The sequence below is a fragment of the Phyllobates terribilis genome, unplaced genomic scaffold (genome assembly GCF_046119375.1).
Source record: "Phyllobates terribilis strain yellow unplaced genomic scaffold, ASM4611937v1 Scaffold_9__5_contigs__length_417890890, whole genome shotgun sequence".
Lineage (NCBI taxonomy): Eukaryota > Metazoa > Chordata > Amphibia > Anura > Dendrobatidae > Phyllobates > Phyllobates terribilis.
In genome coordinates, this window is record NW_027362769.1 from 172,726,205 (window position 1) to 172,750,825 (window position 24,621).

The 24,621-nt window shown below is 46.1% G+C and overlaps 1 protein-coding gene across 2 annotated transcripts in view; it reads left to right on the forward strand.

Annotated features, from left to right (window-relative positions):
• Positions 1–13,281: 13,281 nt before the first annotated feature.
• Positions 13,282–24,621, forward strand: part of IHH (Indian hedgehog signaling molecule) — a 146,426-nt gene continuing 135,086 nt past the window's right edge. The window contains exon 1 of one of the 2 annotated variants that reach the window (XM_073647371.1): positions 13,282–14,227. In XM_073647371.1, the coding sequence (XP_073503472.1) occupies positions 13,925–14,227 (303 nt within the window). In that variant the 5' untranslated portion in view covers positions 13,282–13,924. Of the gene's footprint in view, positions 14,228–16,074; positions 16,241–24,621 lie in introns of those variants that run through there. The other variant, XM_073647372.1, reaches the window with a different exon arrangement.

The window sequence follows — 24,621 nt, forward strand, 5'->3', positions numbered from 1 at the left end:
CTGCTCCTATGTACAAGAATATAACTACTATAATACTGCCCCTATGTACAAGAATATAACTACTATAATACTGCCCCCTATGTACAGGAATATAACTACTATAATACTGCTCCTATGTACAAGAATATAACTACTATAAAGCTGCTCCTATGTACAAGAATATAAGAACTGTAATACTGCCCTCTATGTATAAGAATATAACTACTATAATACTGCCCCTATGTACAAGAATATAACTTCTATAATACTGCCCCTATGTACAAGAGTAGAACTACTATAATACTGCTCCTATATACAAGAATATAACTACTATAATACTGCTCCTATATACAAGAATATAACAACTATAATACTGCTCCTATATACAAGAATATAACTAATATAATACTGCCCCTATGTACAAGAATATAACTACTATAATACTGCTGCTATATACAAGAATATAACAACTATAATACTGCCCACTATGTACAAGAATATAACTACTATAATACTGCTCCTATGTACAAGAATATAACTTCTAAAATACTGCTCCTATGTACAAGAATATAACTACTATAATACTGCCCCTATGTACAAGAGTAGAACTACTATAATACTGCTCCTATATACAAGAATATAACTACTATAATACTGCTCCTATATACAAGAATATAACTACTATAATACTGCTTCTATATACAAGAATATAACTACTATAATACTGCTCCTATGTACAATAATATAAATACTATAATACTGCTCCTATATACAAGAATATAACTACTATAATACTGCCCCTATGTACAAGAATATAATTACTATAATACTGCCCCTATGTACAAGAATATAACTACTATAATACTGCCCCCTATGTACAAGAATATAACTACTATAATACTGCTCCTATGTACAAGAATATAATTACTATAATACTGCTCCTATGTACAAGAATATAACTACTATAATACTGCCCCCTATGTACCAGAATATAACTACTATAATACTGCTCCTATGTACAAGAATATAACTACTATAATACTGCCCCCTATGTACCTGAATATAACTACTATAATACTGCTCCTATGCACAAGAATATAAATACTATAATACTGCTCCTATATACAAGAATATAACTACTATAATACTGCCCCTATGTACAAGAGTAGAACTACTATAATCCTGCTCCTATATACAAGAATAAACCTACTATAATTCTGCTCCTATATACAAGAATATAACTACTATAACACTGCCCACTATGTACAAGAATATAACTACTATAATACTGCTCCTATGTACAAGAATATAACTGCTATAATACTGCCCCCTATGTACAAGAATATAACTACTATAATACTGCTCCTATATACAAGAATATAACTACTATAATACTGCCCCTATGTACAAGAATATAATTACTATAATACTGCCCCTATGTACAAGAATATAACTACTATAATACTGCCCCCTATGTACAAGAATATAACTACTATAATACTGCTCCTATGTACAAGAATATAATTACTATAATACTGCTCCTATGTACAAGAATATAACTACTATAATACTGCCCCCTATGTACCAGAATATAACTACTATAATACTGCTCCTATGTACAAGAATATAACTACTATAATACTGCCCCCTATGTACCTGAATATAACTACTATAATACTGCTCCTATGCACAAGAATATAAATACTATAATACTGCTCCTATATACAAGAATATAACTACTATAATACTGCCCCTATGTACAAGAGTAGAACTACTATAATCCTGCTCCTATATACAAGAATAAACCTACTATAATTCTGCTCCTATATACAAGAATATAACTACTATAACACTGCCCACTATGTACAAGAATATAACTACTATAATACTGCTCCTATGTACAAGAATATAACTGCTATAATACTGCCCCCTATGTACAAGAATATAACTATTATTATACTGCCCCTATATACAAGAATATAACTACTATAATACTGCTCCTATGTACAAGAATATAAATACTATAATACTGCTCCTATATACAAGAATATAACTACTATAATACTGCCCCTGTGTACAAGAGTAGAACTACTATAATACTGCTCCTATATACAAGAATATAACTACTATAATACTGCCCCTATGTACAAGAGTAGAACTACTATACTACTGCTCCTATATACAAGAATATAACTACTATAATACTGCCCCTATGTACAAGAGTAGAACTACTATAATACTGCTCCTATATACAAGAATATAACTACTATAATTCTGCTCCTATATAAAAGAATTTAACTACTATAACACTGCCCACTATGTACAAGAATATAACTACTATAATGCTGCTCCTATGTACAAGAATATAACTACTATAATACTGCCCCCTATGTACAAGAATATAACTACTATTATACTGCCCCTATATACAAGAATATAACTACTATAATACTGCTCCTATGTACAAGAATATAGCTACTATAATACTGCTCCTATGTACAAGAATATAACTACTATAATACTGTCCCCATGTACAAGAATATAATTACTATAATACTGCCCCTATGTACAAGAATATAACTACTATAATACTGCCCCATATGTACAAGAATATAACTACTATAATACTGCTCCTATATACAAGAATATAACTACTATAATACTGCTCCTATGAACAGGAATATAACTACTATAATACTGCTCCTATGTACAAGAATATAACTACTATAATACTGCCCCCTATGTACAAGAATAGAACTACTATAATACTGCCCCCTATGTACAAGAATATAACTACTATAATACTGCTCCTATGTAGCGTCGGCGTCCCTACCTCCTGCTAGGCAGGGACGCTGTTCCCCTCACCTCTCCGCTCCGTGCCCGGCGTCTTCCTCCCGCCCTGCTGGCAGCGCGCGCTGCTTCCCGGCCACGGTGCTTAGGGCGCGTGCACTCCCCTCTTTTAAAGGGGCCGCGCGCGCCGTCCTAAGGAGTCCCCGGCCAATGGTCGGAGGACTTCACCATATATAACGCACCTCCTCCAAAATGGAGGTGCCCGAGCAATGTTGTTGCAAAGCCTTCACTCTGCTTCAGCCCTCAGGTCCCGTTACCAGTTACCTGCCAGTCACCTGCCAGATTCCTGCTTGTTACCTGACAGTCACCTGCCAGATTCCTGCTTGATACCTGCCTGATATCCGTTTACCTGCTTGCAAGCCTGCGGTCCGACGGTCTGCCTTCCGACACCTGTCAGTCTGTCTATGGACCAGCCTGCCCGCTCACCTGGGAGCGCTCATCTGCTACCTGTCTGCTAGCCTACCTGGAGGCTCTGCCGTCACTTGCCGTGACCACCTGCCTGTCCAGAGACTCTTGCCCGCTCACCTGGGAGCACCCACCTGCTATTTGCCTGCTAGCCTACATGGAGGCTCTGCCGTCACTTGCCGTGACCACCTGCCTGTCCAAAGACTCTCGCCCGCTCATCTGGGAGCGCTCACCAGCCACCTGCCTGCTGCCCTTCTACCCAGAGACTGTCCCCGTCACTTGCCGTGACTACCTGCCCTTCTACCCAGAGACTGTCCCTGTCACTTGCCGTGACTACCTGCCCGTCTTCCCTGGGAGCCACCCGCTTCCTTACAAGGACCGCCCCCTTGTATAGTTGCTCAGAGGTTCCGCCTCCCAGACCCGTTACATCCTATGTACAAGAATATAACTACTATAATACTGCCTCCTATGTACAAGAATATAACTACTATAATACTGCCCCCTATGTACAAGAATATAAATACTATAATACTGCCCCTATGTACAAGAATATAACTACTATAATACTGCCCCCTATGTACAGGAATATAACTACTATAATACTGCCTCCTATGTACAAGAATATATCTACTATAATACTGCTCCTATGTACAAGAATATCACAACTATAATACTGCTCCCCATGTACAAGAATATAACTACTATAATACTGCTCCTATGTACAAGAATATAACTACTATAATACTGCTCCTATGTACAAGAATATAACTACTATAATACTGCCCCTATGTACAAGAATATAACTACTATAATACTGCCCCTATGTACAAGAATATAACTACTATAATACTGCTCCTATGTACAAGAATATAACTACTATAATACTGCTCCTATGTACAAGAATATAACTAGTATAATACTGCCCCTATGTACAAGAATATAACTACTATAATACTGCCCCCTATGTACAGGAATATAACTACTATAATACTGCTCCTATGTACAAGAATATAACTGCCATAATACTGCCCCTATGTACAAGAATATAACTACTATAATACTGCTCCTATGTACAAGAATATAACTACTATAATACTGCTCCTATGTACAAGAATATAACTACTATAATACTGCCCCTATGTACAAGAATATAACTACTATAATACTGCCCCCTATGTACAAGAATATAACTACTATAATACTGCCCCTATGTACAAGAATATAACTACTATAATACTGCCCCCTATGTACAGGAATATAACTACTATAATACTGCCCCTATGTACAAGAATATAACTAACATAATACTGCCCCTATGTACAAGAATATAACTACTATAATACTGCTCCTATGTACAAGAATATAACTACTATAATACTGCTCCTATGTACAAGAATATAACTACTGTAATACTGCCCCTATGTACAAGAATATAACTACTATAATACTGCTCCTATGTACAAGAATATGACTACTATAATACTGCCCCTATGTACAAGAGTATAACTACTATAATACTGCTCCTATGTACAAGAATATAACTACTATAATACTGCTCCTATGTACAAGAATATAACTAGTATAATACTGCCCCTATGTACAAGAATATAACTACTATAATACTGCCCCCTATGTACAGGAATATAACTACTATAATACTGCTCCTATGTACAAGAATATAACTGCCATAATACTGCCCCTATGTACAAGAATATAACTACTATAATACTGCTCCTATGTACAAGAATATAACTACTATAATACTGCTCCTATGTACAAGAATATAACTACTATAATACTGCCCCTATGTACAAGAATATAACTACTATAATACTGCCCCCTATGTACAAGAATATAACTACTATAATACTGCCCCTATGTACAAGAATATAACTACTATAATACTGCCCCCTATGTACAGGAATATAACTACTATAATACTGCCCCTATGTACAAGAATATAACTAACATAATACTGCCCCTATGTACAAGAATATAACTACTATAATACTGCTCCTATGTACAAGAATATAACTACTATAATACTGCTCCTATGTACAAGAATATAACTACTGTAATACTGCCCCTATGTACAAGAATATAACTACTATAATACTGCCCCCTATGTACAAGAATATAACTACTATAATACTGCCCCTATGTACAAGAATATAACTACTATAATACTGCCCCTATGTACAAGAATATAACTACTATAATACTGCCCCCTATGTACAAGAATATAACTACTATAATACTGCTCCTATGTACAAGAATATAACTACTATAATACTGCTCCTATGTACAAGAATATAACTACTATAATACTGCCCCTATGTACAAGAATATAACTACTATAATACTGCCCCCTATGTACAAGAATATAACTACTATAATACTGCCCCTATGTACAAGAATATAACTACTATAATACTGCCCCCTATGTACAAGAATATAACTACTATAATACTGCCCCTATGTACAAGAATATAACTACTATAATACTGCTCCTATGTACAAGAATATAACTACTATAATACTGCTCCTATGTACAAGAATATAACTACTGTAATACTGCCCCTATGTACAAGAATATAACTACTATAATACTGCCTCCTATGTACAAGAATATATCTACTATAATACTGCCCCTATGTACAAGAATATAACTAACATAATACTGCCCCTATGTACAAGAATATAACTACTATAATACTGCTCCTATGTACAAGAATATAACTACTATAATACTGCCCCTATGTACAAGAATATAACTACTATAATACTGCCCCTATGTACAAGAATATAACTACTATAATACTGCCCCTATGTACAAGAATATAACTACTATAATACTGCCCCCTATGTACAAGAATATAACTAACATAATACTGCCCCTATGTACAAGAATATAACTACTATAATACTGCTCCTATGTACAAGAATATAACTACTATAATACTGCCCCTATGTACAAGAATATAACTACTATAATACTGCCCCTATGTACAAGAATATAACTACTATAATACTGCTCCTATGTACAAGAATATAACTACTATAATACTGCCCCTATGTACAAGAATATAACTAACATAATACTGCCCCTATGTACAAGAATATAACTACTATAATACTGCCCCTATGTACAAGAATATAACTACTATAATACTGCCCCTATGTACAACATAATACTTTCTACCATGTAACAGAGTATACATCTATAAATCTGAGTAAGAATATTTTTGATTCTGATGACATGTATTGGGGCCACAAGTTGTCAGCAGTGGATACATTGTGTAGTTTATTATCACTGTAGATACTTTTCTTCTCATTCAAAGAGTCCTGATAAAACTGTGATGAAATAACATATTGTACAATATGTGGAAACAAATATAGATCCATCTGCTATTGACTTCCATCATTCCAGTCGTCCCCTGGATCTCCAGTTCTTAAAATCTATCACTCCTAGATGAGTACATACTGGGGGTTGTAGTCGCAAAGCTGGAGTCACAGTTTGGGCATCACTGATTTAGGTTGTTTGCTTGCCTGTATATAATGTGGAGTTTGCAATAATTCTCTCCACTTTATTGCAATCATCCATCTACTGCCAGATTCTACCCATCTAATTTTGGCTGATAACTGGGAGCAATAGACATTTAGTAGAGTTGGTGACCCCGGGATACTGTATCTGGCTCCTTCCTGTTCTCACAGACATCGTCACATACTGAGAGATCCATAGAATAGCAGGGAGCACAGGGCAGGACAGGGAGAGGTCTCTGCAGGGTTCTCATCTCTCCAGCCAGTAATAGAACATAACTAAAGGGGTTTAACCCTCTCTTCACTGTGATAACGAATGAAATAGTAAAAGGGGGGAGGGGGAATAAATTCCCATGCTATGTGGCTCCTCCAGCTCATGGACGCTGACCAGCAGCTCCCAGTATAATGTGCTCGCACCAGTCAGGAATAACCAGTCAGTATCACTGCCGCTTCCACCACCTGCCAGTAACTGCACATTGATAAATTCAATGACTTGGAACCGTGTATAGATTGTCAGCTGTTGGTTCCATTGGCTGGCAGGGCAAGATAGGCCTTATCGTTCTACATTGTGCTCACGTGAAGAGTATATTGTAGTTACCAAGTGTGATATAATGTATCAGAATGTGATACCAAATGTAAAAGAAAAGTGAAGATGCCCCACAGTGATGCAAAGTTTATGTGGTATGTCCTGCAATTGTTGCCCCTTTATTAGTGCAATGCGTCGGTGGTAAATCCTGCACCAGGTGCCCCCCTCAGTGATACCATGAATCAGTGGTGAATCCTGCACGAGGTGCCCCCTCAGTGATGCAATGAATCAGTGGTGAATCCTGCACCAGGTGCGACCCTCAGTTATACAATGAATCAGTGGTAAATCCTGCACCAGGTGCCCCCTCAGTGATACAATGAGTCAGTGGTAAATCCTGCACCAGGTGCGACCCTCAGTGATACAATGAATCAGTGGTGAATCCTGCACGAGGTGCCCCCTCAGTGATGCAATGAATCAGTGGTAAATCCTGCACCAGGTGCCCCCTCAGTGATACAATGAGTCAGTGGTAAATCCTGCACCAGGTGCCCCCTCAGTGATACAATGAATCAGTGGAGAATCCTGCACCAGGTGCCTCCTCAGTGATGAAATGAATCAGTGGTGAATCCTGCACCAGGTGCCCCCTCAGTGATACAATGAATCAGTGGTGAATCCTGCACGAGGTGCCCCCTCAGTGATGCAATGAATCAGTGGTGAATCCTGCACCAGGTGCGACCCTCAGTTATACAATGAATCAGTGGTAAATCCTGCACCAGGTGCCCCCTCAGTGATACAATGAGTCAGTGGTAAATCCTGCACCAGGTGCCCCCTCAGTGATACAATGAATCAGTGGAGAATCCTGCACCAGGTGCCTCCTCAGTGATGAAATGAATCAGTGGTGAATCCTGCACCAGGTGCCCCCTCAGTGCTATAGTGAATCAGTTGTGAATCCTGCACCAGGTGCCCCCTCAGTGATACAATGAATGAGTGGAGAATCCTGCACCAGGTGCCCCCTCAGTGATACAATGAATCAGTGATAAATCCTGCACCAGGTGCCTCCTCAGTGATGAAATGAATCAGTGGTGAATCCTGCACCAGGTGCCCCCTCAGTGATACAATGAATCAGTGGTGAATCCTGCACCAGGTGCCCCCTCAGTGCTATAGTGAATCAGTTGTGAATCCGGCACCAGGTGCCCCCTCAGTGATATAATCAATCAGTGGCAAATCCAGCACCAGGTGCCCCCTCAGTGATGCGATGAATCAGTGGTAAATCCTGCACCAGGTGCCCCCTCAGTGATGCAATGAATCAGTGGCAAATCCAGCACCAGGTGCCCCCTCAGTGATGCAATGAATCAGTGGTAAATCCTGCACCAGGTGCCCCCTCAGTTATGCAATGAATCAGTCATAAATCCTGCACCAGGTGCCCCCCCTCAGTGATTCAATGAATCAGTGGTAAATCCTGCACCTGGTGCCCCCTCAGTGATACAATGATTCAGTGGTGAATCCAGCACCAGGTACCCCCTCAGTGATACAATGAATCAGTGGTAAATCCTGCACCAGGTGCCCCCTCAGTGATACAATGATTCAGTGGTGAATCCAGCACCAGGTGCCCCCTCAGTGATACAGTGAATCAGTGGTACATCCATCACGAGGTGCCCCCTCAGTGATACAATGAATCAGTGGTGAATCCTGCACCAGGTGCCCCCTCAGTGATACAATGAATCAGTGGTAAATCCTGCACCAGGTGCCCCCTCAGTGATACAATGAATCAGTGGTAAATCCTGCACCAGGTGCCCCCTCAGTGATACAATGAATCAGTGGTAAATCCTGCACCAGGTGCCCCCTCAGTGGTACAATGAATCAGTGGTGAATCCTGCACCAGGTGCCCCTTCAGTGGTACAGTGAATCAGCGGTAAATCCTGCACCAGGTGTCCCCCTCAGTGATACAATGAATCAGCGGTAAATCCTGCACCAGGTGTCCAATGAATCAGTGATAAGTCCTGCACCAGGTGCCCCCTCAGTGATGTAATAATTCAGTGATAGGTTCTGCACCAGGTGCCCCCTCAATGATACAATGATTCAGTGGTGAATCCTGCACCAGGTGCCCCCTCAGTGGTACAATGAATCAGTGGTAAATCCTGCACCAGAAGCCCCCTCAGTGATACAATGAATCAGTGGTAAATCCTGCACCAGGTGCCCCCTCAGTAATACAATGTATCGCTGGTGAATACTGCACCAGGTGCCCCCTCAGTTATACAATGAATCAGTGGTACATCCATCACCAGGTGCCCCCTCAGTGATACAATGAATCAGTGGTGAATCATGCACCAGGTGCCCCCTTAGTGGTACAATGAGTCAGTGGTGAATCCTGCACCAGGTGCCCCCCTCAGTGCTACAATGATTCAGTGGTGAATCCTACACCATGTGCCCCATCTGTGGTACCATGAATCAGTGGTAAATCCTGCACCAGGTGCCCCCTCAGTGATACAATGAATCAGTGGTAAATCCTGCACTAGGTGCCCCCTCAGTGATACAATGTATCAGTGGTAAATCCTGCACCAGGTGCCCCCTCAGTAATACAATGAATCAGTGGTAAATCCTGCACCAGGTGCCCCCTCAGTGATACAATGAATCAGTGGTGAATCCTGCATCAGGTGCCCCCTCAGTGGTACAGTGAATCAGTGGTAAATCCTGCACCAGGTGCCCCCTCAGTGGTACAATGAATCAGTGGTGAATCCTGCACCAGGTGCCCCCTCAGTGGTGCAGTGAATTTGTGGTAAATCCTGCATCAGGTGCCCCCACAGTGATACAATGAATCAGTGGTAAATCCTCCACCAGGTGTGACCCTCAGTTATACAATGAATCAGTGGTAAATCGTGCACCAGGTGCCCCCTCAGTGACACAATGAATCAGTGGTAAATCCTGCACCAGGTGCCCCCTCAGTGATGCAATGAATCAGTAGTGAATCCTGCACCAGGTGCCCCCTAAGTGATACAATGAATCAGTGGTAAATCCTGCACCAGGTGCCCCCTCAGTGATACAATGAATCAGTGGAGAATCCTGCACCAGGTGCCCCCTCAGTTATACAATGAGTCAGTGGTAAATCCTGCACCGGGTGCCCCCTCAGTGATACAATGAATCAGTGGTGAATCCTGCTCCAGGTGCCCCCCTCAGTGATACAATGAATCAGTGGTGAATCCTGCACTAGGTGCCCCCTCAGTGATACAATGTATCAGTGGTAAATCCTGCACCAGGTGCCCCCTCAGTAATACAATGAATCAGTGGTAAATCCTGCACCAGGTGCCCCCTCAGTGATACAATGAATCAGTGGTGAATCCTGCATCAGGTGCCCCCTCAGTGGTACAGTGAATCAGTGGTAAATCCTGCACCAGGTGCCCCCTCAGTGGTACAATGAATCAGTGGTGAATCCTGCACCAGGTGCCCCCTCAGTGGTGCAGTGAATTTGTGGTAAATCCTGCATCAGGTGCCCCCACAGTGATACAATGAATCAGTGGTAAATCCTCCACCAGGTGTGACCCTCAGTTATACAATGAATCAGTGGTAAATCGTGCACCAGGTGCCCCCTCAGTGACACAATGAATCAGTGGTAAATCCTGCACCAGGTGCCCCCTCAGTGATGCAATGAATCAGTAGTGAATCCTGCACCAGGTGCCCCCTAAGTGATACAATGAATCAGTGGTAAATCCTGCACCAGGTGCCCCCTCAGTGATACAATGAATCAGTGGAGAATCCTGCACCAGGTGCCCCCTCAGTTATACAATGAGTCAGTGGTAAATCCTGCACCGGGTGCCCCCTCAGTGATACAATGAATCAGTGGTGAATCCTGCTCCAGGTGCCCCCCTCAGTGATACAATGAATCAGTGGTGAATCCTGCACCAGGTGCCCCCTCAGTTATACAATGAATCAGTAGTGAATCCTGCACCAGGTGCCCCCCTCAGTGCTGCAATGAATCAGTGGGAAATCCTGCAGCAGGTGCCCCCTCAGTTATACAGTGAATCAATGGTAAATCCTGCACCAGGTGCCCCCTCAGTGATGCAATGATTCAGTGGTAAATCCTGCACCAGGTGCCCCCTCAGTGATACACTGAATAAGTGGTAAATCCTGCACCTGGTGCCCCCTCAGTGATACAATGAATCAGTGGTAAATCCTGCACCAGGTGCCCCCCTCAGTTATACAATGGATCAGTGGTAAATCCTGCACCAGGTGCCCCCTCAGTGATACAATGATTCAGTAGTGAATCCTGCACCAGGTGCCCCCTCAGTGATACAATGAATCAGTGGTACATCCATCATCAGGTGCCCCCTCAGTGATACAATGAATCAGTGGTGAATCCTGCACCAGGTGCCCCCTCAGTGATACAATGAATCAGTGGTGAATCCTGCACCAGGTGCCCCCTCAGTGATACAATGATTCAGCAGTGAATCCTGCACCAGGTGCCCCCTCAGTGATACAATGATTCAGCAGTGAATCCTGCACCACGTGCCCCGTCAGTGATACAATGAATCAGTGGTACATCCATCACCAGGTGCCCCCTCAGTGATACAATGAATCAGTAGTGAATCCTGCACCAGGTGCCCCCTCAGTAATACAATGAATGAGTGGTGAATCCTGCACCAGGTGCCCCCTCAGTGATACAATGAATCAGTGGTGAATTCTGCACCAGGTGCCCCCTCAGTGGTACAGTGAATCTGTGGTAAATCCTGCACCAGGTGCCCCCTCAGTGATACAATGAATCAGTGGTAAATCCTGCACCAGGTGCCCCCTCAGTGATACAATGATTCAGTAGTGAATCCTGCACCAGGTGCCCCCTCAGTGATACAATGAGTCAGTGGTACATCCATCACCAGGTGCCTGCTCAGTGATACAATGAATCAGTGGTACATCCATCACCAGGTGCCCCCTCAGTGATACAATGAATCAGTGATGAATCCCGCACCAGGTGCCCCCTTTAGTGATGCAATGTGTAAGTGTTGAATCCTGCACCAGGTGCCCCCTCAGTGATACAATATATCAGTGGCGAGTCCTGCAGCAGGTGCCCCCTCAGTGATACCATGTATCAGTGGTAAATCCTGCATCAGGAGCCCACCTCAGTGACACAATGTATCGGTGGTGAATCCTGCACCAGGTGCCCCCCTCAGTGATACAATGTTTCAGTGGCGAGTCCTGCACCAGGTGCCCCCTCTGTCGTGATTCCAGCACCAGGTGCCCCCTCAGTGGTGGTTCCTGCACCAGGTGCCTCCCTCAGTAGTCATTCCTGCACCAGGTGCCCCCTCGGTGGTGATTCCTGCACCAGGTGCCCCCCTCAGTGCTGATTCCTGCACCAGGTGCCCCCCTCAGTAGTGATTCCTGCACCAGGTTCCCCTCCTCAGTGGTGGTTCCTGCACCAGGTGCCCCCCTCAGTAGTGATTCCTGCACCAGGTTCCCCCCCTCAGTGGTGGTTCCTGCACCAGGTGCCCCCCTCAGTAGTCATTCCTGCACCAGGTGCCCCCCTCAGTGGTGATTCCTGCACCAGGTGCCCGCTCAGTGGTGATTCCTGCACCAGGTGCCCCCCTCAGTGGTGATTCCTGCACCAGGTGCCCCCCTCAGTGGTGATTCCTGCACCAGGTGCCCCCCTCAGTGGTGATTCCTGCACCAGGTGCCCCCCTCAGTAGTGATTCCTGCACCAGGTTCCCCCCCTCAGTGGTGGTTCCTGCACCAGGTGCCCCCCTCAGTAGTGATTCCTGCACCAGGTTCCCCCCCTCAGTGGTGGTTCCTGCACCAGGTGCCCCCCTCAGTAGTCATTCCTGCACCAGGTGCCCCCCTCAGTGGTGATTCCTGCACCAGGTGCCCGCTCAGTGGTGATTCCTGCACCAGGTGCCCCCCTCAGTGGTGATTCCTGCACCAGGTGCCCCCCTCAGTGGTGATTTCTGCACCAGGTGCCCCCTCCTCGGCTAACATGTGGCAGCAGACACTGACAGCTCTGGGTGACAGCTCAGTGACATCCCCAGGCTGACTTGCTGCTGCTGATGCTGGAGCCCCCGCCCGCCCTGCAGAGGTGACCCGGCGGCCGCACTGATTATTATAGGTGACGGGTGAGAGGAGCAGTGGGCGTGAGAGTGAGTGCGAGCTCCGCAGACCCCGGTATATAGAGCGCCCCCTCCTCCCGTGTGATCCAGGTGCCAAAACAAACCGCCTGAACTATTTATTACGGGCGGACAGTGCAGAGCGCCACAAGAGCAGAGCACAGCCCGACCTGCGGAGCGCACAGCAGCCCGGAGCGCAGACCCTGGAGCGCAGACCCCGGAGCGCACAGCAGCCTGGAGAGCAGACCCCGGAGCGCAGAGCAGCCTGGAGCGCAGACCCCGGAGCGCAGAGCAGCCTGGAGAGCAGTCCCTGGAGCGCAGACCCCGGAGCGCACAGCAGCCTGGAGAGCAGTCCCTGGAGCGCAGTCCCCGGAGCGCAAGGCTGGGGCGCAGGCAGAGCCCCCTGGACTTAGCGCCCTGACGCAGAGACTTTGCCGGTGATCGGGGTCCGGGAGATCAGAGGAGCCGGATTGTCGCTGCGGGGCAGGAGCGGCGGATGGAGCTCCCGTGATCCAGGGCAGCCCCAGGGAGCACCGGACGCCCCATGCAGCTGCCCCCCCTGCTCGTGCTGCTGCTCTGCGGCGCTGCGCTGCTCCTGAGCCCGGCGGTGCGCGGCTGTGGGCCGGGCAGGGTGGTGGGCAGGAGGCGAAGACCTGCCAAGCTCAGCCCGCTCGCCTACAAGCAGTTCAGCCCCAATGTGCCCGAGAAGACGCTGGGGGCCAGCGGGAGGTACGAGGGCAAGATCGCCCGCAACTCAGAGCGCATCAGGGAGCTCACCCCCAACTACAACGCGGACATTATCTTCAAGGACGAGGAGAACACGGGGGCAGACAGACTCATGACCCAGGTGAGGGCACAGGTGTGCGGGAGAATGGCGGAGAGGAGGGCGATGAGGCTGGCTCAGGTGTGCGGGAGAATGGCACATAGGAGGGCGATGAGGCTGGCACAGGTGTGCGGGAGAATGGCACATAGGAGGGCGATGAGGCTGGCACAGGTGTGCGGGAGAATGGCACATAGCAGGGCGATGAGGCTGGCACAGGTGTGGGTGAGAATGGCACATAGCAGGGCGATGAGGCTGGCACAGGTGTGGGTGAGAATGGCACATAGGAGGGCGATGGGGCTGGCACAGGTGAGAGGGAGAATGGCAGATAGGAGGGTGAAGAGGCTGGCAAAGGTCTGCAGGAGATTGGTGGGGAGCAGGGCGATGAGACTGGCACATTTGTGCAGGAAAATGGTGGGGAGCAGGGCGATGAGACTGGCACAGGTGTGCTGGAGAATGGCACATAGGAGGGCGATGAGGCTGGCACAGGTGTGCAGGAGAATGGCGGAGAGGAAGGCGATGAGGCTGGCACAGGTGTGCGGGAGAATGGCACATAGGAGGGCGACTAGGCTGGCACAGGTGTGTGGGAGAATGGCTAAGAGTAAGGCAATGAGACTGGCACAGGTGTGTGGGAGAATGGCACATAGGAAGGAGAGGAGACTGGCACAGGTAAGGGGGTGACAAGAAGGGGGGACGTTGCCACTTATTAGGTTATGATGGAGCACATGGGGAAGGTTTAAATTAGCACAGGTCAGGGGCACAGGTATAAGATGAGAACACTGGCATATAGTAGACTGATGATAGCAGAAAATAAGCGATGAGACTGTCACAGGTGCGGGGTGACAATAAAGAACATTGTGATGGTAGCACAGAATAGGGGATAAGGCTGGCACAGATGGGGCACATGTGTGGGAAGTGACCAATGAGAGGGAGAATGGTGGTACTTATGATGTGGTGATGGTAGCACAAGGGAATGGATGAGATTGGCACATGTGGGAAGATGAAGGACATAGGTAAGGATGGGTTCAGGATAAAAGTAAGAGTTTGAGATTTCAAAGGTGAGGGTGACACCAATATGGAGGTGCGATCATGGCAAGAGGGAAATGAATGGAGCTTAGGCTACAGGTGATTTCTATGGATGATACAGATGAGTGAGAGTCTAGCACGGGTGACATGGGTAAAGGTGGGCACAGGTGACATGGGTAAAGGTGGGCACAGGTGACATGGGTAAAGGTGGGCACAGGTGACACGGGTAAAGGTGGGCACAGGTGACACGGGTAAGGGTGGGCACAGGTGACACGGGTAATGGTGGCACAGGTGACACGGGTAATGGTGGCACAGGTGACACGGGTAAGTGTGGGCACAGGTGGCACAGGTTAAGGGTGGCACAGGTTCATGGTGGCACAGGTGACATGGTTAAGGGTGACACAGGTGACATGGTTAAGGGTGGCACAGGTGACAGGGTAAAGGTGGGCACAGGTGACACGAGTAAGGGTGGCACAGGTGACATGGATAAGGGTGGCGTAGGTGACATGGATAAGGGTGGCGTAGGTGACATGGGTAAGGGTGGGCACAGGTGACATGGGTAAGGGTGGCACAGGTGACATGGGTAAGGGTGGTATAGGTAACATGGGTAAGGGTGGGCACAGGTGGCATGGGTAAGGGTGGTATAGGTAACATGGGTAAGGGTGGGCACAGGTGGCATGGGTAAGTGTGGGCACAGGTGAACACCAATAGGTGACATGTGGTAAGTTCTTTACATGGGCAAGATCATAAACAGTTTGATGGTGTGAGGGTGACAGGTGCGATGGAGGAGATGTGGTTGAGATTGGTGCTGCCCAGATGACAAGGCGCAGAGACAGTGATCTTATGTAACCACCTGGGCACAGCTCTGAGCAGTGGATTGGGCTCATGACAGGTGGCAGAAATGTGGGGAGAAGCTGAGGACAGTTTATGACGGAGGGTGCAGGATTATGGGATCAGCCCATGATGGGGAATGTTCCGGATTTCTGTCAGGATCCGCCATTGTGTCTCATCCAGGTGACTCCATCTTCACACTGGCTACATAGTAACAACCTGCAGATCTGCAGCTCATCCTGACGGTTCTGCTGTTGTTCTGGGGGAGGTTTGGTCGCTATTGGTTCCTGCACTCAGTAATTGCAGGGGAGTCTCTGTCTTCCCATGTGATGAGGGGTCTTCTAGCTGCTGACTGGTTATTTTGGGATTTAATTGCAGTTTGACAAAGTATAGAATGGAGTCTGCAATGTAAAGCTGTGCGGTGTCCCCATGTAATATCTCAGGACATAGGCAGGCGACCGGCGGCTTTACTTACGCTCTGGCTCTACAGCTGTTTGGAAACTACAACTCAACTCCCAATATTACCTGAGAACTGCAGGAAACGGCCATGAAGTGATTTACATCTTCAGACTTGTGAGTGGTCATGCTGGGAGTTGTAGTTCACCTCCAGCTGAGAGCTCAGACTGCAGACTAGTGTAGTGTTGCGACTATGTAGTCATGTGTCATTGAGCTCTAATGCTGGGAGTTGTAGTTCCCCTCCAGCTGCAGACCACTGTGATGTTACATTTCAGTCTTATTACAGTCATTTTTTCATTTTGCTCTAAATTTTAAATTTGCCGGATTATCAATAATTAGTGGATTTAAATGGTGTTACATGGGACTGCTGCTTTTCCGTAGTTCAAGTGCATAGAGATGGCATCTGGTCAGATCAGTTAATTATCTATGACCTTCCTTGGATAATGGGGGCACAATCGCCTCTATCCTGATGGATTCACTGATCACCTACAGATCTGCAGGTGGAAGAATTGGTCACAAATTGTCACTTGTAGTCTGAGATCTGATTGTCACGTGGACTTTGCTCCGGTTGTAAATCGCCAACAGATTGAGAGCAACAACCAACAGCAGGTTCACGCCAGGGGGGTTACAGGGACGATAGAGATAACATTACTATGCCATAGTCACAGGAAGCTGAGATATAGGGAGCTGTATGCTGTCAGGGGATGGAAATCCCTCTGCGGAACCTGACAAACAGCCCCCAATATCTCAGCTTCCTCTCCTATATGGCTGCTTTCAGACAGCTGTAATGTAGCTGCATTAATCCTTGTTCCACGGCCCCTGTATGTGGATCCTCAGAAATCCTCTGTAGATCTCTATCATGGTGTTGGTTTGGGTCAGAAGTACCCGGGGGTCCAGGTAATACAGGGGGGGCAAGATGCTTCATTGTGGCCATGTTCCCATTTAGCGTAAATGCTGCATTTTTTTTCCTTCTGTGATTTTTTTTTGTGCAGAAAATCTGCTGCGTTTTATTCAATCAAAGTAGATGTGATTTCATGACAATGTGTTGCTCTTGGTGAGTTTTTGTTCTTCTAGGTTTCTATGGAAAGCCTGATAAATGCATGTAAAAAAACACAATTGCATTTTTATCTGCACAATCCCAGTGTTGCTGCACTAAAACTGCACAAAAAATCTCCGCCGTGTCAAATCAGCAAAAAAAAAAAATGTCTAAAAATAAGGAAAAACATAAAAAGTGCAGCTAAAACACAGCAAACAGAGCAGATTGCTATTGGGCATCTCGATGCAGAGACTTGTATAAAAAGCAGCATTTCTGCTCATGCGAGCAGAGCTCAAGTGTTTGCATAGAGATTGGGGTTTACTGCAGCGTGCAGATGGGGTGGATGTTGGGGGTTATACTTTTCAAAGAGTGATTTGCATACAAAATGCTGACTGTATGATGAGCAGGTAGTGGAGAGCTGGATGCTGGAGTTGTAGTTCACCATCGCTTTTTGTGCACTTATGGTAGAAACTGTGCAGTTCTTGCTTGATAAAGATGATGATAATCAGCACCACATAAAAAGACCCCCATCTCTGGCACCACATAAAAAGACCCCCATCTCTGGCACCACATAAAAAGACCCCTGTCTCTGGCACCCCATGGGGGATTAAACAAAAAGGACACTCGGAAGAAAATAAGAGCAAAAATCGGACCATTGACCTGGTGACAGTGCGTCTTTAAATGCCTCCTTAATAAAGTCATGCAGTGAAGAGGAACAGGGGGGAAGCTTACTAATTATTGGGGGTCCCAGCAATCAGGCATTTATCACCTATACTGCAGAGTTGTGGAAAACCCCTTTAAATAAGTCAATGTAAATCTATAAAAAGTGATGGCTCTGGAGGGGAAAGTCACCATCCGGACAAAATCTAGAGGGTTACGATGAGTTTCTGCATCGCTGTCTATACGGTGACTCAGGAGCACAAGAGATTTCGGCATCTTTTACTTCTACCTCTCGTCAGATTTACAATGATGGTGGCGGCTTCTCCTGAGTTTCATTACTGGGGGTCACTCCTCTCTGTTCATGTACACCGATTTCATGATAAATTTGATAGTTTATAAATATGAGAAATCTGACAGTCTACTTAAATTGTGCTTAAACACAGAATTCAATCTGAACAAGCAGAGCAGTAGTGTAAAGCATGGAGGACAGAGCAGCAGCCTCCATCTTTGATGAGATGCGGTGTATTTCTGACTACCTTAAACTTGCAGCCAAGCTACAGCCATTGATTATAGATACGTTTTCTAAACCCACTGTGAACTAATTTTGATCTGCATAAAGCAGATATAGGCATCTCCTTTCCTAACAGCAGCTGTAAAGCCGTATAATCAGTATATAAACATATATCTTTATAACAGCAGCACCTGAGCGCCTCGAGGATGACAGAATCATTGCATTGTCTCAGAGGGGGGTTCGGAGCTTTGTGTCAGAAATAGGAGCGGACCATGATAAAGAATTATTAAGTGAATCACTGCAGAATGTGAATGCGAAATATCACTGCGCATGAAACGACATGGATCAATCCGGGCAATAAGTGACTTTGGGATGAAGTAGTTAGCGAACAAGAAATGACAACTCTACAGACCCGGCTTCTTCCCAGTCTTCACGTTTCATTTTTAACACTATTGTTTCTTATCTCCAGTTATAAATCTGTACCTGAGGAATGTCAGCTGCTTCCACCACAAGTGTTCTCATAAAGAGTCTTCAAGCCAAAGGTCCACAAACGAGGGATCTCCTTGTATCGTTTATATTCACTTTCTTACACTGTTTAACAATATAATGTATCCAAGTATTCAATGTAAAAATCACTACAGTTACATCCTGTATTATACTCCAGAGCTGCACTCACTATTCTGCTGGTGCAGTCATTGTGTACATACATTACATTACTGATCCTGAGTTACATCCTGTATTATACTCCAGAGCTGCACTCACTATTCTGCTGGTGCAGTCACTGTGTACATACATTACATTACTGATCCTGAGTTACATCATGTATTATACTCCAGAGCTGCACTCACTATTCTGCTGGTGCAGTCACTGTGTACATACATTACATTACTGATCCTGAGTTACATCCTGTATTATACTCCAGAGCTGCACTCACTATTCTGCTGGTGCAGTCACTGTACATACATTACATTACTGATCCTGAGTTACATCCTGTATTATACTCCAGAGCTGCACTCACTATTTTGCTTGTGAAGTCACTGTGTACATACATTACATTGGGTGATAACTTACTGATCGCTGGGGGTCTGATTGCTGGGACCCCTCGCAATCCCTATATTGGGGCTCTGCAGCCTCATCCTGAATGAAGCTCTTCCTCCGCTCCTCTCACTGCTGCGTCCGGCTATTTCCCCATAGGCGGTGAGTGGAGCAGAGGTCGACCATGTGCTTTCTGCTTGTTTCATGTCTGCACTGAGTGCGGTGTTGTAATTTGGTAATTTGCATTCTAGGAAGTCTTGTCAGCTGATTTTAGAAAAAAAAAAACAACAACTATCTGCCTTATGGGGCTCAGTTGAGCTGTTCGCGGTGTGTCTGATAACAGGCTTGCTGACTGTTTCCAAAATTGATTCTAAGCTGTATACAGTGTTCAGGGGAAGTCCTAACCTTTATGGAGGAACCTGTGGGTCAGCCCTTGTGGCAGCAGCAATGGCCACATTACTCCGGGCCCGTGACAACCTGCTGTGGGAGTTGCAGTCTTGCATCCAGGGGTTGTCAGGCTGCTTTCCCAGAGAGGAGGAATACATTCCCACTATAGGATGATAGGACGGGAGTATATGGGGACACTGGATGTAAAGGAGAACACTGGATCTCTGTGCAGATGTCTTGACAAAGGAAATGTTACCGGGTTAGGAATTCCCCTAATTAGAGCAGCGAGTGGCTGGGAACAGAACAATCACTCCCATTGGAAGGGATGGTAGTGATACATTTTTTTAATGTTTTGTTGCTGCAGAAAAATCCAGGGAGCGGCATCGCTCTGCGTGTCCCTCTCCCGCTCTCTCGTCGTGAGGTGTGTGTATATTGGAGGGGGCTTATACTTACAGAGGTATGTGAAATATTTATTTGACACTGTAAAATTCACAAGTGCAGCGAGACGCTTCTCACATCGTCTAGAAGTTACCGAACGCGGAGTAAATGGACATCCGGAGTCATCATCTTCTAAAAATGCCTCGCAGATATATTTGTTCCTGGAAAAGCTGGGTGACAACCAAGCCCCGTTAACCCTTCTATAGGGGTCGTCAGCCATATTTCCAAAAGTCCCACGTGGCACATTTGTGTAATTATGAGATGATACGTTCCCCGTCTGCAAATTTCTGCATAATTAGGTTGATCTGACACTATGAAGGGTTCAAAAGATGGGAGAGCCGCCATATTGACCGTCACCCAGCTTTCCCAGGAGAAGATACAGCTGAGAAAAAAATGAATATATTTGTAAAATGCCATTAATTTCTGTTTGGTCAGTGACCATTTGGATGGGGTTGATTGGTAATAGGGTGACAGTTCTGGTCTTTGGGGACAAAACTCGCACTGTGGAGGCTCCTGGGAAAATCTTTGTATGGGGCCCTATTTTGGAAGCAGGGAATGAGTTCCCAATAACCTCAATATCCAGAAAAATCATTACCATACAGTGTCCAAAGTGAAAGTTACACACACTGCTCAAATAATGCCACCATACCAAGCACTAATAATAATCCAATACAATTCCCAAATAATGCATCATACAGTGTGTAAATACATCCACCATATAGTGCTCAAATAAGTAGCAATATAGTAATAAATCCATACAGTGCTCAAATAAGTCTAATATTTACTAATAAATCCACCATACAGTGCTCCAATAAATCCACCATACAGTGCTCAAATAAATCCACCATACAGTGCTCAAATAAATCCACCATACAGTGCTCAAATAAATCCACCATATAGTGCTCAAATAAATCCACCATATAGTGCTCAAATAAATCCACCATACAGTGCTCAAATAAATTCATCATACACTGCTCAAATAAGTAAGAATATAGTAATAAATCCACCATACTGTGCTGAATTAAATTCACAATATAGTATTAAATTCACCATACAGTGCTCAAATAAATCCACCATATAGTAATAAATCCACCATATAGTAATAAATCCACCATACTCATATCTTCACAGCATAGACAATTGCCTTCAGATGACCCCAAAGATAAAAGTCTAAGGGGGTCTGATCGGGAGACCTTGGTGCAGGGGCGTACATAGGAGTCATGGAGCCCCATAGCAGAAGTTCAAATCGCCCCCCCCCCCCCAAAAAAAAAATGTAAATAATTGTCAGGGTCACAGAAGAGCAGATCTCACAACTTTCCAGCCTTCACATAGTAATTTTCCTCCTGCTGACGTCCTAGGCTTCTCTTTTATTGTCCCATAAAGTGATACCAACAAAAGTGTCCCCCAAACACAGTATGATACCCAAATAGTGAATTCCTCCACATGCGCGGTATAATGTCCCTACTGTACCCCACCTCAACTCCCAGGGCAAAGTATGCTGACCCCAACACAGTATGATCCCCCAATTGTGACCCCTTAGAGCTAGAGAGGATGGAAGGTAATAAGGGAGGATGTTATACATAAAAAAAGGTGAAACTATATAACTAAGGACGGCGCTATACATAATAAGTGAGTACACTATATACTAAGGGACTGTGCTATACATAATAAGGCTACATTCCTGCATCTGTGTGCAGTGTCGGTGTGCTGCCCTGTTTTACAGACGCATTGAGCATGTCCTATTCTAATCCTCAAAATCTGATCAGAACAGGACATTCTCTGACCCTCACAGATCTCATTCTCAGATCCGTGATTTTCATGGATGTGTGAATGGATCCATAAAACTCTACGAGTCCGAGGACCATCCGATAAAAAAAATCTGACATTTCACACAAATGTGAGAATGCAGCCTAAGGGATTTTACATATAACATTATCACTCCAAGTCACACAGTGCAGATACAGAATAATATTTACATCCAGGCACTTACCGCTGACGTCTTATCTGATCACAGTCGGTTTCTGCTGCTTCTCCTCCATCTGGTCAGACCTTCATGTCGACATCTCCCAGCCACGACTCGTCTTGTCACGATGCTCTCCAGCCTAGAAAATAACAAGGTCACATATACTGTATATATACGTGTGTCTCCCCCACACTGCGCCCCTGAATACAGATATGTACCCCACCATTAATATACTATTAGCCACTTAGTAATCAAAATACAAAGTGATAAGCAGCACTGTGCCCCCCATTAACTATAATCTCCACCAGCCAATAATATAAATTATTCAGTCTCTGTGACTCTCCCCAATTAACTGTAAGGCTATGTGCAAACGGAAAATATACACCCCTGTCATTCCTCTCTCCCAGCACCCCTGTCATTGCCCTATCCCTGCACCCCCGTCATTGCGCTCTCCGAGCACCCCCATCATTGCTCTGTCCCAGCACCCCTATCATTGCTCTGTCCCAGCACCCCTATCATTGCTCTCTCCCAGCACCCCCATCATTGCTCTCTCCCAGCACCCCCGTCATTGCTCTCTCCCTGCAACCCCATCATTGCTCTCTCCCTGCACCCCCATCATTGCTCTGTCCCAGCACCCCTATCATTGCTCTCTCCCTGCACCCCCATCATTGCTCTGTCCCAGCACCCCTATCATTGCTCTCTCCCAGCACCCCCATCATTGCTCTCTCCCAGCACCCCCATCATTGCTCTCTCCCAGCACCCCCGTCATTGCTCTCTCCCTGCAACCCCATCATTGCTCTCTCCCTGCACCCCCATCATTGCTCTCTCCGAGCACCCCCATCATTGTTCTATCCCAGCAACCCCCGTCATTACTCTCCCAGCACCTCCATCATTGCTCTCTCCCAGCAACCCGTCATTGCTCTCCCCATCCCCGTCATTGGTCTACTAATCCACATCATTGCTCTCCCCGCCCCACCAACCCCATCACTGCTCTCCCCAGCCCCACCATTGCTCTCCCCAGCCCCACCATTGCTCTCCCCAGCCTCATCAGCCCCACGATTGCTCTCCCCAGCCCCATCAGCCCCACTATGGCTCTCCCCAGCCCCATCAGCCCCACTATTGCTCTCTCCAGCCCAGTCAGCCCCATTATTGCTCTCCCCAGCGTTTCAGTAAAAATAAAAAAACACTTACCTCTCTGCCCGTTCCCCCGCAAGCTGCGGCATCACTGCTCTTCCCAGCCCCACCATTGCTCTCCCCAGACCCATCAGCGCTCTCCCCAGCCCCATCAGCCCCATCATTGCTCTCCCCAGCCCCATCAGCCCTACCATTGCTCTCCCCAGCCCCATCAGCCCCACTATTGCTCTCTCCAGCCCATTCAGCCCCATTATTGCTCTCCCCAGCGTTTCAGTAAAAATAAAAAATAAAACACTTACCTCTCTGCCCGTTGCCCTGCAAGCTGCAGCATCATTGCTCTTCCCAGCCCCACCATTGCTCTCCCCAAACCCATCAGCACTCTCCCCAGCCCCATGAGCCCCACGATTGCTCTCCCCAGCCCCACCATTGCTCTCCCCAGCCCCATCAGTCCCATTATTGCTCTCTCCAGCGTTTCAGTAGAAATAAAAAAAACCTAGAACACTTACCTCTCTGCCCGTTCCCCCGCAGGCCGCAGCATCCTTGTTGTCTGCAATTTCCGCCCTCACACAGGCCCGCGCTGCATGATGACGTCATCAAGCAGCGCGTGCCTGTGTGAGGGAGGAAGCGGCGGGCAGGAAGCAGAGGACGGATCTCTGCAGCTCCGCTGCCATTCTGTCCTGTCAGCAGCGGAGCTGCAGGGATCGCTCCCTGCCCGCCACGAGCAGGGAGACGCTGCACCGGCGGGTCCCCCGGCGCAGCTGCACCAGCAGCGGTATGTCCGCCCCTGGACTGCTATGGGCCCCCCCAGCTCACGGGCCCCATAGCAGTCGCGTGGTCTGCCGCCATTGGCGGTACGCCACTGCCTTGGTGGCCATTCAACTGGTCCACGACGACCAATCCACTTTCCAGGAAACTGTTCATGTAGGAATGTTCGGACCTGACAC